Source organism: Barbus barbus (assembly GCF_936440315.1).
Source record: "Barbus barbus genome assembly, chromosome: 47".
Taxonomy (NCBI): Eukaryota; Metazoa; Chordata; class Actinopteri; order Cypriniformes; family Cyprinidae; genus Barbus; species Barbus barbus.
Genome location: NC_136725.1, coordinates 7605191 through 7625213, shown reverse-complemented (window position 1 = coordinate 7625213; position 20023 = coordinate 7605191). Strand labels below are relative to the sequence as shown.

Below are 20023 nucleotides of genomic sequence, written 5' to 3'. Positions count from 1 at the left end.
TTTTACACTGGATTTGTGTCCTGTCATCTTTGACAGCATCGTTTTAAGGAAAAACATTGCGAATCGGACATTTTGTGTTCCCCCCGCGAGACACAAGAGCGCGTTTAGTTCCACAAACTGAATACAAAACAGCTTTGAGAAAAGGAAGAGATTGACATAACTCAAGGTAAGACGTTGGCAGACCATCATGGCATGGCCCTGTATCTCCAGAGCCTGCTGCATGGCTCGGTTCTGGAACCAGCTGGACAAGGCCGACATTGCGGTGCCGCTGGTTTTCACCAAATACTCGGACATGTCCGAGATGCAGCATCTTCACCTGCAGGAGGCCGCGCCGAATGAAACGCAGCCGCTTCACGACCACGACGCGGTGACCAAAGGACCTGCAGCCCAGGAGGAGAACATCTCAGGATCTGTGATGCGCCAGGACTTTAAACACTGGAAAGTTCGCCCGGAGCCCAGCTGCAAGCCCAAAAACGATTACCACAGCCCCGAGGTTCCTTTTAACAACGAGACCCAGTATCAGAAGGACTTCAAACCCTGGCCTATCCCAAAGAAGGGAGATCATCCTTGGATCAGCAAACCCTCTCCGACCATCTCAGCGGGCAATGACCGCATCCCTGACAGACCCAAACACTCCTCAGAGATGATGGACAGTGGGTTGGAGAAGAGTGAGATTGCTGACAAGGAGCAAGAGAAGGAGACCCTATCTACTGAAAGGAAAAAGAGGCAAACCAAGAAAGCAGCCGTGGTTTCTGAAAACAAAGCTGGCTTAAAGTTGGACGGGCAGAGCGTGGGGGATGCCACCACTACAGAGGGTAAAGAGAGGGCAGCTGTGGATGCTCTCAACCAGCAGATCAAACAAAAAGTCACCTCTGGCAGCTCCTACAGGTATGGCTGAGTGATTGTACAGTAGTGCTTCTCAACCAGGGGCCTCTGAAAACTTTCAAAGCGGCCTTAAAATGACTAAAATCACATAAAATAAGGCAAAACAATTATTAAAATAGCTAAAAAAAATCTAATAATTTCAACACTGTCGTTTTATAAAGGAACCAGGATTCCCACTATATTGGAAAGTTATGAGAAAGCCTAAATGTAGAAGCATTTTAAAAGTCTTGTAAATCCTGGAACGGATTAATTAATTAAATCACAGAAAGTCATGGCAATTCAATTTTCTAGTTACGCCAAGGTTGCTACAAATATTGCTATTTGTGAGTCAAAATATTTCACTCAGTTATTGAAACATCTGAAATTATGACCTTTAGTATCTGTAATGATTTAAATTGTTATATATTATAATAATCAGTATAATTATTTAAGTATCTTGAAACTGATCCTAGTTTCTATAAATAAATCAGTTTAAAACTGAGTGGCTTTGACATTACAGCAGAAGTATCTTGCTGGACGTTGTACTCAGATGCTTGATTTTGGAAAGACCAACATGATCTCATGGCAATTTGTAACTATTTTAGGTTTTGGTGAATTGGTGGCTGATTTGTGCATTTTTCTCATCTCATTTGTACAGTCTGCTTACGTCCCTGTTTCTGGGGTGGACTTAATGCTTATTTTCTTGCTAATTTTTGTACAGTTCAGATCAACCTCATAAAATAGTTACTTTTTACTCTGAGATTGGGGTGGAAAGACCAAGCAAAACAGCATGCCAACACTTGACACAACATGAAGACATGTTATAGATCTGAGCATCAGTAGATGTGTATAGAGGAGACCAAATGCCCTACTGAGCAATTGTGCTAGCAAAATAACCAAATCATCTCTAAAAAAGGAAAAATGGTTTAATTAAGGGCTAGTTTTAGGGTTAAGAGATATAAAATATTATTAGACCAGTATAAAAACAGTTGAGTACCAAATGAAAGTGTATTGTAGAGTGAAAAAAGCTGTACAATGGAGGTCAGCTGTGGGTTAAATCTTGCGTATACTGCTGTACTAACACCTACAGATGGCAGGACATGCAGGGGGCTGGAGAGCGCTGGAGCAGAAGCTGTTTTTGGAAAAGGCTTTCATTTTCTTCAGGTTTAGTTTTAGGGCAAAGTGAGGGCAGCGAGAGCATTGTGGGGTTCCCAGTCGTTGATAATAATCCATTTGCTGTGAAAGTGGCACAAAATTGTCAGGTTTGTAAAATTTTATTTTCCAGCTCTAGCAAATAAAACATAGCTTTTTCATTTGGTTTTGCCTGTCTTTGTTTCAAACAGATGGAGCTGAAGTTTGTATAGTGCTGTGCTGTTCCCGGTCCTACTTGGTATTCAGTTGTCTTTCAATCACTTTCGTATTGCAAACAGTGAACAATAAATGTGTAAAGAAAGAACATTCTCCCTCTTCTCAGAATTGGTTTCTCAATCTCCATAATCAAGTCTGTCATTGTGGAGTATTTGTGTTTAATTGACAGGTGCCATTGGTCCATAATTCGCCCACTCATTCATGTGCGCTTGCAAATTACTCATGCGCAGCTGAAGAAGATTGAGCTTTATCATAAATTGCCTGTGGTGTTGCACATTTGCAGGTTGCTTTGGATAAATATATCAAATTTAGCCTGAATTGCATTGAAATGTTGCCTTCAGGCTTATTAGGGTGGTTTTATTTGTTGTGTGAGAAGTTTAATCTCAAAATGCCTCATGGTGCGTCATCATATTTCCTGTGTGGATTTTTTTTTCTTCTTGACTTGGGGGAAAATGCACAATAGGACAAAATGCAGTGTCATCAGTTCAGTTTGCATGACAGTGCATGCTTGGATTATTATAGGGCGATTCTTTAAACGGAAAAGCTCAGGATTAGTTTGACTTATAGTCCAGAGTTTTGCTTTGTTGCTGTGTCATGCTACAAAGCAGTGATTTAAGCTTTATGACACAAGCTGATGAAGCTGGATATAAAAAATGATCCTCTTACTGTAAGAAGCCCGTAAAAAGCATTCTGTGGTGCTTTATTTTAAGACAGAGAAATCACAGGTGTGTTTTGACAGGATGCGGTGGAGAGGAAGTTGCTTGCTTCATTTATCTCTCTAGAGTCTCTCGCTCTCTCGCTCCCTGTAGATCAATATGCTTTGGTCTGCAGTTTATCTCTGATTTTTGTGTGCAAAATCTTGGAATAACTGTTTTTTTTGTTTGTTTTTTTTTTTTGCAATTTAAGTGTTTAGCATTTATTTTATATTTATTAATTATTTTAGGGTTGTTTTTTTGTGTATTATCGTTACATTGTTGACTTTAAAATAGAACACCATACCTCTGATTCATTGTTGTTATTGCTAACTAAAACTATTAAAAAGCAATTAATATTAGTTTTAACTTAAAATTAAATGAACATTAGAAAAAAAGAGGTAAGTGTTAAAATGACCAAAGCTAAAACAGAAATATATATCAAAGGTAAAGAAATAGAAGAAAATGGCAAAAGCACAGAAAATTACTAAAATGAAAATGAAAATAAAAGGTAATTCAAATAATAAGTACTAGAATAGTATATAAGTAATACTTATAGGGCAAGTATAAAATATAATATAATATAATATAATAATACAATAAATAGCACAGCACCTTTTAATACTAGGGAAAATAATAAAAAATATATTGTACAATAAAAAAAAAAAAAAATATATATATATGCCTTTTCCGTGTTCCATTAATTGTTTCTTATATAAGTAATTAACATACTTTTATGCCTTTCCTTCCTTTTCTTGTGTAGTGCAGTACTTGAAGGCACTGTACTCATTCAAAGACTGCAATCGATAAGTATAACAGAGGAAGCAGCAAAGAGAGAGAGAGAGAAATAAGAGAGAGTTTTGCCTTACAGGGCAGTATTACGGGGCTGATCTCATTGGGATTCACTTGGAGTCCAAAGTGAATGTTAGAAGGAATATGTCATGCTGGAGGTACAGCAGCAAGATGATGTCACAGGGTGCAGGAAACCTATAGATCTGACAGTGAGGCTGTTACTAGAATAAAAATTACATTAAATAATCAACTAAGCAATTGCATATCTAATTATTTGCAGTGCTGGTGGATTAATAAAATGAATCAGTTTTACCTTATTCATTCATTCAAATATGCTGTCTATTTTTGGTGGCATCAAGTGCTGTGTTGCCATCTAACAGGTCTAGACTACATCAAAATAATCAGGATGTTGTTTTTGGATCCAAGTGAAAAGCAAAACAGCTTTACATGCGTCTGTTAAACACCACGTTACTCCAATTTGCCAAGTCTTCCCATGATGCATTGTTCTGGCTCCCCACCACACAATTCTCTAGTGCCAGCATATCACCATAGTGACGAGGCTGTTCACAAAAGCTCAGTGTCTGGGGAGAGGAAGAGGTATCAACCCCACTGTATGCTCAAATCTACAGATGACTTTTGGTGACAGCAGTTAATTAAATGTGTGAGCCCATTTGAATAAACACTGCTTTTCCATTAAATTAATTCTGTTAGATTAGAAAAAAATCTGGTGTAAAGTAGCATTGTAGAACAGGGTTGATGCCATTTATCAAATGAATGATTTGACAGCTGGTACCAAGCACTCATTTACAATAAGCACACTAAGCTCATTGTTGGGAGTCCTATTGTGTGTGTGTGTGTGTGTGTGTGTGTGTGTGTAACAGCCTTCTCTCTCTGTCTTTGTGTCTTTCTCATTCTCTGTCTGTCTTTTTCTATATGTGTGTGTGTTGCTGTATAAACTTTGACTCCTCCACCTTCTTCTTTTGTGTTTGGTGCCTGTGGCCTTGGACTTCTGTGAGCTGCTTTTGTGCTGCCATTTCAAGCATTCTGACTGGACTTCATTTGTCTTACGTAACAACTTTCACTTCTTTCTTTCCTCTCCCCTGTGCTCTCAACAGTGAGAGAAGGGAGGCCTCCCTTTAAATCAAAACACCAGCAGTATTTTCAGATTCATGTTCCCAAATAACAATTTATCAGGAATACATGATGTTTGTACATGATCCTTGCTTAGGCTATTTTTTTTTTAGCTAGCTTTTAATGTATCCTTAACACACAATTAAAGGGATAGTTCACCCAAAAATTAAAATTCTGTTGTTAATTACTCACCCTCATGTTGTTCCAAACCCGACCTTCGTTTATCTTCGAAACGGCAATTAAGATATTTTTTGCTAAAACCCAAGAGCTTTCTGACCGTGCATCGACACAGCAACACAACTGACACGTTCAAGGCCCAGAAAAGTAAAAAAACCATTAAAATAGTCCATGATGTAACATCAGAGGTTCAACTGTAATGTTATGAAGCTACGAGAATACTTTTCTGTGAACACACATCGAAGCCTGACAGGGAGGAGAAGAAATTGTTGAATAAAGTCGTTATTTTTGTTTTCTTTGTGCACAAAAAGTATTCTTGTGGTTAGAGAGTCGGACTCGTAATCCAAAGGTTGCGGGTTCGAGTCTCGGGCCGGCAGGAATTGTAGGTGGGGGGAGTGAATGTCCAGCGCTCTCTCCACCCTCAATACCACGACTGAGGTGCCCTTGAGCAAGGCACCGAACCCCCAACTGCTCCCCGGGCGCTGCAGCATAAATGGCTCCCACTTCCCCCGGGTGTGTGTTCACGGTGTGTGTGTGTTCACTGCTGTGTGTGTGCACGTTGGATGGCATAAATGCAGAGCACGAATTCCAAGTATGGGTCACCGTACTTGGCAGTATGTCATTTCACTTCACTTTTTGGGCCTCAAACATGTCAGTTTTGTTGCTGTCTATGCAAGGTTAGAAAGCTCTCGGATTTCATCAAAAATATCGTAATTTGTTTTCCGAAGATAAACGAAGGTATGAGGGTGAGTAATAAATGACAGAATTTTAATTTTTGAGTGAACTGTGCCTTAAATTTAATTTTTAAAGATATTAAAAGTTTTAAAAACTTTTAAATATACTATTTTCAATGCAATAAGTAATATTTTATACAGATTTTTCATAATTTAAGATGGAAAGTTTAGGTTTGGCCAACAAAATTGATACAAAAAAGGCATTTGAAAAGCAAATCATAGTTTTTGTTTGACGTTTTTTCCAACCTGAGATTCTGAGAGTGAATTATTTCCTGTTACTTTTGCTGTTGATAGAGATTCACTTATATTCAACCTGAAATTTTCCTTGGCACGGGACATGGGCTCTGATTTTCACATCCCCTGTTTTCTCAGAGGGGGTTAATGTTCCCCCACATGCTGTCCCATGACTTTGTTCATCAGCTTGTTGGTCACATAATAATGGGCCCTTTCTGTTTCGAATCCTTCCTCATTCAGAGTGTACAGGAGTTTGGTCTAGTAATGTTATCTAATCTCATCTCCAGTAGAACAGTGTGTGATATCAAATGTTCTCCTAGCTTTTTTTAGGCCTTGTCGTAATATGTCAGAATGGTTGATTCTGTTTCATACAGAGATGTATTAATTTGCTTCTTACTCAAATAAACTAAAGCAACTAATTGATCTAATGGGTTGATAGTGGTTTACTCTGCCTGGCATTCCCATCTCTTCCCGTCCTGTCAATCCTAATCAATACTTCCTACCCCTCTGAGTCTGTAATATTACAGAATCAAAAAGAAAGAGAGAGAGAGAGAGAGGTCAAAACTGGGAATTTTAAAGTTAGGCCTATTTTTTTCCAGTCCTGAAAACGAATAGAATTCATGTAAATATTTACAATTAATACCTATTATTCCATCATTCCTCAAAAATCATCAGCTAGAGTAAAATATGCTCACAAGACATGATTCAGATCTGAGATTAATCAAATTTATAAAACAAGTGCACAAACTGGTGTGGGTGACTCATTAGTTAATCAGTTATGATTATTTAAAAATCAGAGTTTGTCTGAACGTCTCTTCTGTGCTGGTCTCTGTGAGAGAGTTCTGTCTGTATGTGTGCATGTCGGGTAATCTGCAAGTCACATACCCGTGAAGTATATACCATTTGTCTGTGTCATCTCAGTGAATAAAGACTCATTACTCATCTTAAAGGAGGGGCCACTGCCTCAGGAAATACTCTCTGTGATGCAGATGACGGGGGGGTCTCTGTATTATGGAGGGTGTAAATCAATCTAGATTTATTACGCAGTGTCTATATATAGCAGTACCAAGTAGTTGTTCTATATGTAGTCTTTCTTGTATTGTGTGTGATAGAGGCTTGATGTAGTTTTAAATCGTTTTCTTGATGTGTTTGTTCTATCAGAACCTAAAAATAGCATTGGAAAACAGCAATTGTTGACCAAGTAAAATTAAAAATCAAGTTGTGTGACTAGTCTATGATATATGCTTTTCTATTCAGAAGAAAAATGGATAAAAAATATTGATGACTCATCTTAGATGGTTTAGCCATCAAATGCTCTCTAGAATGAGAATGTCCCACCCCCACGTCACAGACTAACAAATTGCAAACTGTGAAACTATAGCCTATTGGCTAAAACAAAACAGGGGTCATGATTTTTTTCCAAATAAATTTCCCAACTCAGTTTTAATGGTGGACTTTAAGGATAATATTTCTGTCATACTCTGTACAATGTGGTCTTGAAATTCAATATGTATCGGTTGAATCACCCACTACACTCAGTTTTCCAATAATTTTGATGTTATCTGTTTCTGAATGTCAGGACTGAGTACAAAGCCTACACAGACGTGAAACCTGTGAAGCTCATCAGGGCCAAGTCTCAGTATCAGCCTCCCGATAGGAAGGCTGATCTGGAGACCAGCTACAGCGCCACCTACAGGGCCTACCAGGCCTCTGAGCAGCCAGATGACAACAAGGCCTTGGATAGAAGGAGGATACGCACACTGTACCATGAGCCTTACAGAGAGAGCAGTAAGGTACGAGCCTGTGTGTGCAAGTTAAGTAATACAATATTTAGATCAGAAGTTGGATCTTTCAATGATAATGACCTTAATTATCCCCCAATTTTTGAATGTTTGGTTACATTCTTTTTTGTAAGTTTTTTTTTTTTTTTTTTTAGATTTTGTAAGTTTTTGTTGCAGAAGCCTGGAAATCAATTATTGGGTTCAGTAACTTGATGTCAGCCATTTATGTGCTCAGTGGCTGGAAAATAACTGAACAACAGTTTTTTTTTTCTCTCAGCAATACTTTTTCAGAATTGTTTGACATAACTTTTGCCTCAAGCTTTGAGTGTCTTAGTGAATCAGCATCAGCTCTTTGTTTTATTATACTGAGCTGACTAGCTTTACAATATCGTCATAGTCGCTCTGACACTATGGTAATTATTATTTTTGCAAGCAGTGCTCGTTTTGAGATCAGAATACTATGTGACTTAATGGCAAGCTATTTTTGAACAACGTTGATACTGTTAGCCTTTGACTAAATTGCCTTGATACCATCGTGTATTGAAAAATGTCTTGTTGTTTGATACCAAATTTTGATTCCTAAGAGATTAATCTTGTAAACGTCAGTGAGCCAGTAAGCATGCAGCATGCTTGATGTCCCTAAATCAAGTGCTGGTGATTAGCCCTGGTTAGCCATCAAGGAAAAACACTAGTTTACGCCAGTAACGCCCAGAGATGTGGCCCACATTTGAGGCTGTAGTGTGTGTGCATGTAAACCCCCATAGATGTAAGGCTACGTTTACTCTAGTGCATTTTTCTGTCCACACTACTAGACTGAAAACGCATGTTATGTGACCATTAGTCTCGCGTAGCCAGACCTTCAGACTGACGGCTGAAGGTCTGGAATCTATGGCAGGTTTCATTGGCCAAGGCCCGCCCATGAGGACGTTTGACCGACATGTCAAACAACCAGTCACAGTTCGTTTTGTTTAGCGTCACGTTTCGGGGCGTGGAAATGTCGCCACAACAACAAACCGGTGTGTAAAACTCTCGGATGCATTTTAAAGATTCTATGCCACGAACTTTAAATATTTCACATACTTTTGAAAATCCAGTGTTTAGTTGAACCTGATAATCGTTCGTCGTCACAGTTGTAAACATGATGGCTTTCTTCTTTTGTGAGGGGGTTTGGCGCCACGGCATCTTTGTTTCCCGGCAGACTGAAAATAAATGCGCCACTCGCGTCTCCCGGAAATCCGGTTTAATTCAACCAGTCAGATGACAACTTCGACATTCCTGAAGTGTTTCCAGAAAAGTGCGCCATATGCATCAGACGTTTAGCCAGCGGTCCGTGGGTCTGAGTCGGAGACTACGTGACCATTCATGCACTCCCAATTGTGATCTAACGTGTGTTTTAGTCATATAATTTGTTTCTTTGTGCAGTGGAGGAGTCTCTGAGACTGTAAAAACATCAACAAGCTGAAAAAACGATAAACCGAAACCAAATAAACCCCCCCAACCAAAAAAAAATTTGTGGTAATGTGTAATGAAATCCTGTCAAAACGCATTTCATAAAATTGGAATCAAAAAATTATCGTTCAGGAACCTGTATCGAAATCAAGGTATCGATATGGCTATGGAAAAAATTTTATGATACCCAGCCCTTAGTCTCAGATGTCACGTCCACGGACCGTTGGCTGAACGTCTGATGCATATCGCACACAAAATTGGAAACACTTCGGGAGTTTCTAAGTCATCATCGGATTGGTTGAATTATGCAAGATTACTGGGAGACGTGTATGTAGCGTTGGTTGATGTTCCGCCTGGAAACAAAAATGCAGTGACGCCAGACCCCCTCATGAAAAAAGAAAGCTCTTGTGTTTACAACTGTGATGATGAGCACTTATCAGAATCAACTTAATGCTGGATTTTCAAAAGTATGTGAAATAGATTGCGGCATAAAATCTTTAAAATATGTCCAAGAGTTTTACACACCAGTCTTTTATTGTGGGAACTTTTTCACTGCCCTAAACATGACATAGCACAAAACGCAACTTGCTTTACCTGTTATATGGCCTTTTGGGTGGGCCTTGACCATTCAAAGCAGACAAGGTTCCCAGACCTTCTGCTGTCAGTCTGAAGGTCTGGCTACGCGAAACTACCCAGCCCTGGTCACGTAATGGTAATAAAATACCATTTGTCTTCTATTTTATGTATTATACAGGTGGAGAAAACCAGTCTTCCTCGCTCCAAATCCAAAAAGAGCGCATCCGCCACACCTGGCAAACTGCTGAAGAAGTCCAAGGAGAAGCAGGCCACTTCGGTGCGCGGTTTGAAGAAGAAGAGCTCCGAGAACCAGCCGGAGGGCAGAGCGGCGCAGGGCGACAAGGAGAAAAGTAAAGAGATCAACAACAAACTGGCTGAGGCGAAAGAGTAAAAACCATTGCACTTCTTCTCTCATTTAATCTCTACCTGAAAGGGTGAATGCTGAACGAAGGCTGCAAAATGTTTTAATAAGAGGTTCTCATTCCTTTACTGTTCTGTCCATTGCTGTCTCTCGTTCTCTCTCTCTCTCTTTTTCTCTCTCTTTCTATCCGATGCACCTCTCGTATATTCCTCACTGTATATTTCCAATACCCCCACCTCTCTTTCTCTCACTCTCTTTTTCTCTAAGAGTTCAGTGGGCTGATTTTACTCAATTTTCAGGGTTGGATTTGACGTTTTCTCCTCTTTTGCCTCACAATCTCACTCAGTGATATCAAAGCGTTTGCATTTACTATAGCTCCACCCACTCTCCTCATCAAGGTTTCCATGGCAACCACTCTACTGGTTGGCCAGTGGATGCTCTTATCTTGCATGGAGCCATTGGCTCTGTATGTACGTACCATCAGATGCACAGACTGGTGGGTTTCATTTATCAAGGGTTTTACAATGAAGCCAATTATATCCAATTTATGCCTCTGAAAACATGTTTATGTAAATTAGGTGACACATAGAAAACACAAAGGCCAATTTCTCAATCAAAAATCTTTGATAAATGTGCATCTTTGGTTTTAAGACTATGTTAATCTGCTTGCTTTGCCTGTTTTATGCTGTCATTTTATTGATCGAACACCTCAAGCTCCTAAGTGATATGTTATGATCACTTTGGTGCTGTGATGATTTGAATTATTCTATTTGTTTTCTTGAGAGCTATTCCATATTATGAAAATGTTTTTGAATCATGACAGGAACAGGATATCTCCAAATAGAACATCAGTATCCCAAAAAAACATCTGTTAAGGTCATACAATAATAAGGCCTTGTTTTGGCCCACTTTGTTGCTTACACAACCTACTGGATTACTGTAACATGATATTGCATTATGGGATGTACTGTAAATTTGTCTTTGGATAGAATAGGATTTAAATGTTCACTGTGATTTTATGTGCAAACCGGTAGAAATTTAATTTATTATAAACTAAAATATGTTTATGCATTGTTTGGTTTTGAGAACTTCTGTTCCATGAAATATGTAAGGATCACAACACAACATTTAACATCATATCTTCCACTCTGCCCAACTGTTTTTTTTTCTCTCACATGCACACTTCCCATCCCCCATAAGGGAGCCCCCGAGGTAGACAGATGGGGGATCCCAAAAGTATAGGGAACTCAAAAGGTCAATAGATTAGCCAGCTTTAAAATCAAAGCCGTTCTTTTTGTGAATGCAGATTCAACCTATTAATTATTAATGACTTTTCCCAGAGTGTCTCCTGCTTTGTTTTGCTCCTGCATCCCCCGTTGTTCAATGACTGACATGACCTGTATTCTTGACTAATTGTTCTGTTTGTTATCATGTGTCCCTTGATGTAATGGTAAGTCGAATGCAGTCTGTTCGGAATGTTGTTTGTTTACTCTCGACTGCATGATCATGTCATCTTTGTTTTTTGGTGGCTCCAAAAAGGCCACTTCCTAAGATGCACATGTACGTATAAGAGGAAATTTCAAGTGACATTTACTTCGTAACAAAATTGGCATACAAGCCCTCATCACGATCTCTGAGTCAAGTCACCTTAGAGGTTGTGAGCCTATAATGCAAACTTAATCTGTCGTCATTTACTCACCCAAATGGTGTTCCAAATTTGGACAAAAATTATTATATCGCAGAAGAAAGAAATAAAGTCATGTTTGGAATGATTTTGGATGGACTATCCCTTTAAAGTTTAATGCTGATACATTCACAGAGATGATTTTTTGTTGGCAATGGAATCTTTTTAGATATAATCTGATCAGGCCTTATGTAACAGCACATAATCATGGCTTTGCATGTGACATGACACTGCCGCAGATTCATGTCAGTTTGTGATGGAAGAACAAAGATGTTGGTAGTTCATAGGACTGAATGGCATTCATTTTAGTATCCAAATGTCTTTATTTGCTGGCATTATGGGAGTGCATTGTGTAAGATCATGCTTTGCATTGTTTGTTTTTGTTTTTTTAATCATGTACCTCCCCTTGGCAAATCCTCTCTCTGTCTCTAGTCTCATCCCTTGAGGTCTTCTCCATTTTCAGTATGTCAAGTATGTGGTCTCATTGTTCTGTTTGACCAATCGGTGCACAGTAATCCTGAAATCTGTTGCCAGATTCAAGAAATTAAGCGATCTTATCCCCTTTTCATAATCAAAAACAAGTGGTAACAAACAACTATGATCTAGTGCTAGCGACTAAAACATTCTGGATCTAACAAGATTAACTAAATCAAATTGCATGTGTTTATGAAGTTTAGGAATAATTGCATTTATTATTTCTCAATAAATTGTGTTTTCATTTGTGAAATGCAAATAAAACACTTTGATACGAAGGCAGTTTGACTGCTTGTAAATAACGTAACCTCAGCTTGGCAAAAGACCTCACATTGAATAGTTAGACGTCACATTGAATTTTTTTTGTCAACTGAACAATCAGTATGCTGTTAAACAACAGCACAGTCTATTCCCTCACAGTCTCATTTTCATTCCTGTCTGAAATTAAATACGGCACTACCCTGGCTGAATTTAGAATAGTATACTACTCTAATACTATTTTATAATACTAAATATCTTTATATATGACAGGAATAGTAAGAATAGCATGCTATTTCAGGTCATCTTTTTATCTTTCGTAGTGTGTGCCACTAGCATTCTGTAGAACTGGAAAGCAGTGAGATTCTTATCCATTTTCCATCATCTTTACTGCTGATAATACCATATCATGTAAAATGCCTTAAATGTATTATATACACTCTTCAAGTCCAGAGTTTAGACGGTCATTCTGTTGGATTTGTGGAAATTAACATCCAGAATGTTGAATTGGCAAAGCATGAAGGTATCTGTTTCTTCAGTCTGGCTGTAGAATACAGTCACATGGAGCTCATTCTCTTGTGTGCTGTGCTCTGAAGCTGACTGCGCCACAGGGTGAGGGCCTTTTCTTGTATTTTGCAGCCTTTGGTGACTCAATTACTGTTAATATAATGTGGGAATTAAGGGAAGGCATCATGGGGAGACAGAGGAGGAGCGGCTATAGCGGGGTTGTACGTGTGTGTGTGTGTGTGTGTGTGTGTGTGTGCTTAGCACAGGTGCTATCTATAGTCCATGCATACTGAAAAAGGAGCAGGAAAAAAAACTGTTATATGAAAGGGCCTCAGATTTAACTGTGATAATGTGAATTGTGATTTCTCTCTTGCTTGCTCATATTTATTGAAATGAATAAATGCAAACGCAGAAACAGAGGTGTCGTGGTTCATTTTGTTTGAGATGTGGGAGGGTTTGGGGACTCAATGGTAGGTGCATCTGTATCGTTTCTCCCCTGTCCTTCTGTCTGTCTCTCTTGTCGCAGTCATAGACGTCTAATCCACATGGAAGAGAACTATTCCGATGTTTATGGTTTATGTTTGGTTTTGCGATTCTCATATTTTGTGTCACAGGCTCTGGAATAGGTTCTGGCATCTTTTAGGTTGTGCATATTGCTGTCAGCTGAGAAATATATGTTTGCATCTCGAGTGAATCTGATATATTGCGGCTTTCAGTATCTCATATGTGCAAAGTAATAAAAGATGCAAAACTTCCTATTCCAGGACCAAATATCAGAGATGTACTTAAAAACTGGAATTATTCCATTCTGAATAGACTGAAATAGTCCTTGAAAGATCAATATGTGTCAGTCACTGTGAGTCTATAATGATTGGCTATAATGGTGTGACTTATTGAAATTTGGTTGATTTACATAATGATTTTGTGCTTTGGGAGTTGAAGGAACAGTTTACCCTAAAACGAAATTTGTTATCATTTACTTACCCTTGTATCATTCCAAACTTGTATGACTTTATTTCTTTACAACCGTTTTGCCCTATAGTGATACTTGTATGGAAAAAAGCATTCTGCAAAGCCTTTCCACATATCAGTTTAGATTGACATGAGGGCGAGTAATTGATGGCAAAATTTTATTTTTCGGGTGAACCAACCCTTTAATTACTTTAATGTTCAGCTAACGAGTGATCTTGTCGTTCGTTTGAAGGGTTATGCTAAAACAGTACCACTACATTCAGCTCTGTCAGCCCATCCGTGATATTGGTTGGGTGCAGACACTAAAGCAACACCTGTGGCGCTGTGCGATGCCCGACCCAAGGTAATTCTTGCCTGAGATTAGTTACGCTTCTTCCACCTTCATCCGTGCTTCAGCAGCACAATTATTACTCACTGAGAGAAACTGTAGTGTTGTTAGTGCTTCGTACTCTCTAGTGTTTGCATTGAGACTTTAGTACACCATAACTGTTCAGTCGTCTTCATCTTTTGATTTGCTCCCATGCGTATTCTCTTCCATATGGAAAGTGTTGGGAGAAAGGAGGTTGAATAGGAGTTTGACTGCTCATGTATGTTGTTTTCCGGTTGTTAATGTTGTTTTTGGAGGACATTGAGTGCTTACTTTGTTACAGTGATTTTTATACTTGCATGATTTGTTTCAATGTTGACTACATCACATACAAGCTTGTAACTGTGTTCTTGTAGAAAAATAGGTCAGGGAAAAGGCATTTTTTTCTTTATGTATTAATCTAAGGGATTGCTCCCGATAGAAGAGTTTGAAGTGTCACATCTTTTTTTGTGGTTCTTGTAATTTGAGGTACCATCAATCTCTTCTCCAGAACAATCCATCTACAGTGAACTTTAAATGTCACTCATAGATTAATTTTTCAGGAGATTAATGGAATTGAACTTGATATTTAAATCTTTCGTTTTAGAACAGCACATTGCATTCTTGTTCAGTGGTGTCTGTCTTGTTGCTTTCATGCTGGTTTTATTTCTGGATTTTCCTTTGAACAACCTGAGATTACATTTATAATTCATCTATTTATTTGGAGGATATTGGGGTCCAGATATCTGAGACCATAAAAGAGTTTGCTTTTGAGTAGTGCCTGAAATACAGTAGTTAAATACATATTAATATTATAAATACATATAGGCTAATGCTTATTTATTTATTCATAAAAACACCTTTGAGTTTTTTTATTTAAAGGAAGATCTGACAACAATTAATGAGTTAAAACGTACCCTGTGATTTCTTGCAACGCACATGCAGAAAAAAAACTTAGAAAACGTTTAATAACATCATTAACAACTAGTTGGAATTTCTGTAAATGTGGTTGTCGCTACCTGCATTTTTCGAGAGTCAATTTGGTACGTTGTTAAATGTGACCTTGAACCACAAAACCACACTGTAAAAAATAAAAAGTTGAGAAATCTTAAAAGTTTAAGGCAACCAACTTCAGGAGATTTTTTTCGTTTTCCTTAACAGTTTATATAACAGAAAGTTGACAAAACTCAAAAATCTCCTGAAGCTGGTTGCCTTAAACTTTTAAGATTTCTCAACTTTTCAATTTTTACAGTGCAGTCATAAGGGTCATATTTTCTAGAATTTAGCTTTATAATAAATAAGCTTTCCATTGATGTATGGTTTGTTAGGATAGGACAATATTTGGCTGAGATACAATGCAAATCTGGAATCTGAGGGTGCAAAAAAATCAAAATATTGAGAAAATCACCGTTAATTCTGTCAGAACCTCTATCGTCAAAGATGATTGACAATTAGCATACAGTTTGGACTGGCGGTATGGTTCTGTTCTGGGCAAGAGCAGCGATAACCCCCCAGGGTAAACAAAACAGAACCAATATAAATGTATTGCAGATATCGTTAAAGTTCAGTAATTTTGTGTAAATATTTTAGAATTAGTCTGATTCAAAGGAGAATCAGAAGGCTGAATCCTAACTGACAGAGGAGGAGTTGGGGATGGAGGAGGGTAATTAGCTATTGAGCAATGCAAAAACTGCTGATAATACTGAGGGACCTTATATATCGATGCTTAGATAAGTGTCATATTTTCATAGGTAGATAGGGATCAGTGAGAGTTAAGTTTTGATATATGTATGGTAGAAAATTTACTAAATATCTTCATGGAACATGATCTGTACTTTGGATTTTTGGCATAAAAGAAAAATCGATAATTTTGACCCATACAATGTATTGTTGGCTATTGCTACAAATATAGCTACCGGTGTGACTTAAGACTGGTTTTGTGGTCCAGGGTCAGAAATGTGGTTGACATTGTGGTTGACACACAATTACTGAACTGTGTGTGTACCGACCAGAACTGAGCACTAAAAGGTGAATTGACGGTTGAATTTAGCTGCAGTGTAGGCCTATAGACTATGTGGCCTATATCTTCTAGCGGAAAGATTCAGTTAAGGAATTTGTTTAATCCAATAACGTTTTAATGAACATTTGCATCCTTAATAAATGTGTAGTAACCATTTGAATACAGTCGCAGCTAAATGGGTTAACGTATACTGCGCCTCGTGCCTAACATTGTCCTTTTCCGCAACTATTGACAATAGAAAAAGGCTCTTGCCATGGGTAGTATCTTTTGCGCATGTTACTATAGCATATTTCTCACCAGAGTACTTATTCAAGCATTGCTTGATCAGTTATCACTAACATTGGTCTATAAAATGTTGTCTCAGAATGCTCAAAGCCTTGTTTCTTCTAGTGCGCACTGCTATCTACCGGATAAAACACCTCATGTTGTGTCTCTGTGTCTCTCTCTTTCTTTCTCTCCCTCTGTCGCCCTTCCGCTCCTCCTTTGGCAATAACACTGTGCTGCTCCTTAGAGAATCTGAGTCTGGCCTCGGACGAGTCAGCGATTATTATTCCGCGGGTACCTCTGGAAGAGAACCACTGGTGGAACGACCAGAACCACGTCGGGGAGTAGTCCGGTTCGCTCCGGATGTCAAGTACTGATACAAAGCACACGAGAAAGAGGAAGGCAGCTATAGACAGAACAATGAAGTAATGAGAAGTATTTTAGAAAATATTTTTGCAGACAGAAAGAGAGATGTGTTTAATTAAAGTACTGTATGTATATAGGCTAGGCTATTGTCATAGATTAAGATTAAATGATGAGCTTCCCAATTAAAAAAAAAACATGAACAAAAAGTACCTGCGCTCACAGACTTTTTGAAACAACTGAAATGGTGCTATAAATGTGCAACAATTCTATCTCACGACCAATTCGTACGTATTTTACGAGGTGGCTAATTAAATTTTGTACGATTTTGTCCCCAGTGACGGGTAGGTTTAGGGGCGGGGTTAGGTGTAGGTAATTTGTACAAATTCATACAAATTGTGCAACTCGTAAAATACATACGATTTAGCAAAAATTTTATGAATTTGTACGAGTGAGGTCATACGAATTATCCACCTTGTAAAATATGTATGAATTGCCGTGAGATCGGGCTACAATGTATTTTCTGTTTCATCCTCTTTCTGAAAACAAGCAATGTTGCCATGATAATCATGTAGAGTAGCAAATATGTCATTAAGTGCTTCATTAAAGTATAACATGCTGTTTAAAAGTCTAATAAATGTGAACAAATTAGTGATTATCTGGATGTTTTTGTCCTTTTTTGCAATATTCATTAAGAAATCTTCATTAAGAAACATTATACTAAAGTAGAATTAATTATGCACAGCCTTTGTGACAACTAGCCCCAGTTTCCCTACAATATTACACTATTTATAGTTTTTAAAATAATTTTGACTTGATTATACCATGCTGCTTTCGATGTAGCTAAGTACTTTTTTTAACATTAACTAGAAAACATTGTATGGATCTTGGAAGTATCATACTGTTGTCACGATCAGGTGAAGGGATGAGGCGAGGACCAAAGGTGCAGGACGAATGGGTCTTTTAATAATAAAAACAACAAAAACTACCCTGAGGGGGAAAATATGCAGGTAGGCCAGGGCAGAGCACAGCACAGCAGGGAGAAACACAGGTACATCTACTTCCAACACGACAAACACTACTGACATAAAACAGCACAGGACTGCAAACACAGGGAGACCAAGTAGGGCAGGTAATGAGGGGGAGACAAGTGGAATCACTGAAATGAGGTAACAAGCTGGGCAGGATCAGACAATAGACAGGAGAAAGCACATGGCACCAAACAAACAACACAAGCCATGTGCCTACACAACCACACAGTGTCCTCTGGTGGCCATCCTGGGCACACCAGCTGAAGACTGTGACAGAACCCCCTCTCTAAGGAGCGGATTCCATATGCTCCACAGTCTGGGCCATAAAACAAGAGTCCAGGAGGATGATGGAGAGGAGGCAGAACAGCGGGAGGGATGGTGGTTCAGGCCTGTGGAGTGAAGGAGGGCCTGGACACTGTGGCAGAGCAAGTGACTAGGGCGGAGCTGGCCAGCACTTGAGAGAAGCTGAAGTGGATGCCGCCGCCTCGGGAGGTTCTGCAGCAGAAGCCACTACCTCGGGAGGAACTGGAGCAGGCCCTGAAGGCTCCTGGAATGGAACGGGCTCTGGAGTGGACTCTGAATGCCCCTGGACTTGAGCGGGTTCATGACTGTACTCTGAATGCCCCTGGACTTGAGCGGGTTCATGACTGGACTCTAAAGGCTCCCGGACTGGAGCGGGTTCTTGAGTGGACTCTGAAGGCTCCTGGACTGGAACAGGCTCTGGAGTGGGCTTTGAGGGGGCCCATGCACGCAGAACAGCCATGAGAAGAAAGGCAAAGACAGCCTTCTTGATTACGGCAGCAGTGAAATCAGGCAGCTCTATGGTGAACTCTGAGACCAAGAGAGTCGGGTCCTCCAGGATCTCCTGACTTGGGACCATTGGAGTCGGGTCCTCCTAGACCACTGGAGCTTGTAGGGTGGAGGAAATCCTTCTCCTCCGCTTACGAGAACGAGGTGACCTTGACAAGATGGCCACCTCTGCAGTTGCTGCAGTGCTCTTGGCCGACTCTATGAACGTGGCAGATGAGGTAGACTCATTTCTCCTCCTCCCTCTACTCGAAGGGGTCATCGGAGGACTGGGGACTTGACAGTCTATGAGTAGAAGGGGTACCATCTCCCTCACGATGGTACATGAAACCCACAAACTGCCAGAATGTCAAAATCTCCAGCATTCCAATGTCCCAGGCACAGACAGGCTTGTTAAGGCAGTTGTTTAAAATGTCCTTTAGCACAGCATTGTTTAGATCAAGCCCCTCCGCTGCTGTCAGAAACTCAAGTGCAAACTCCTTCATGGTGGTGTTCCTCTGCTGAAGAGAAAGGAGCTTGCTATACATTTTGCAGCCCTTTCACGAGTGGAGGGGCGAATCCAGGAGATGAGACCAGGAAGATGCCCATCTTCTGCTGAATTCTCTTAGTGGGTGTTTTGTTCCGTCGCGGTCGGGTGAAGGGATGAGGAGAGGACTCAAGGTGCAGGAAGAATGGGTCTTTTAATAATAAAATAAAACAAAACAACAAAAACTACCCAGAGGATGAAAACAGGCAGGCCACAGCACAGCACAATCTACTTCCAACACGACAAACACTACTGACCTATAACAAAACAGCACAGGACTACAAACACAGGGAGACTTAAGCTGGCTGCACATTAGATGATTTTCAAATCTTAACCGATTTTAAAACCATGGGAGACCACAGACATGAAGACAGTTCAACCGATTTTTAGCCTTATAGTCCTCTGAACGCACGCACTAGATGATTCGAGCAGACCACGAGACCACACACTTGAAGATTGTAGGAACGATTTCACAGTGACACGTGATCTCACGGAGAGAAAGAAAAGAAGAAAAACAAATAGAGGACATTAAAGGTTCTGTTTCACAGTGAAAAACAAAGTATACAAAGAATATGGGTGATGTTCTCTTCTTTCACGGCATGTTTGTGGCTG

General features: G+C 39.4%; 1 protein-coding gene across 1 annotated transcript; it reads left to right on the top strand.

The window, feature by feature from the left end:
• Positions 1 to 187: 187 nt before the first annotated feature.
• On the top strand, positions 188 to 17061 carry map6a (microtubule-associated protein 6a; the record flags this gene model as incomplete). The annotated part of the gene is made up of 5 exons (XM_079410666.1): positions 188 to 888; positions 7572 to 7785; positions 9977 to 10185; positions 14287 to 14397; positions 16932 to 17061. The coding sequence occupies 5 exons, from the start codon at positions 188 to 190 to the stop codon at positions 17059 to 17061; spliced, it is 1365 nt and encodes a 454-aa protein (XP_079266792.1).
• Between the last annotated feature and the right edge of the window lie 2962 nt (positions 17062 to 20023).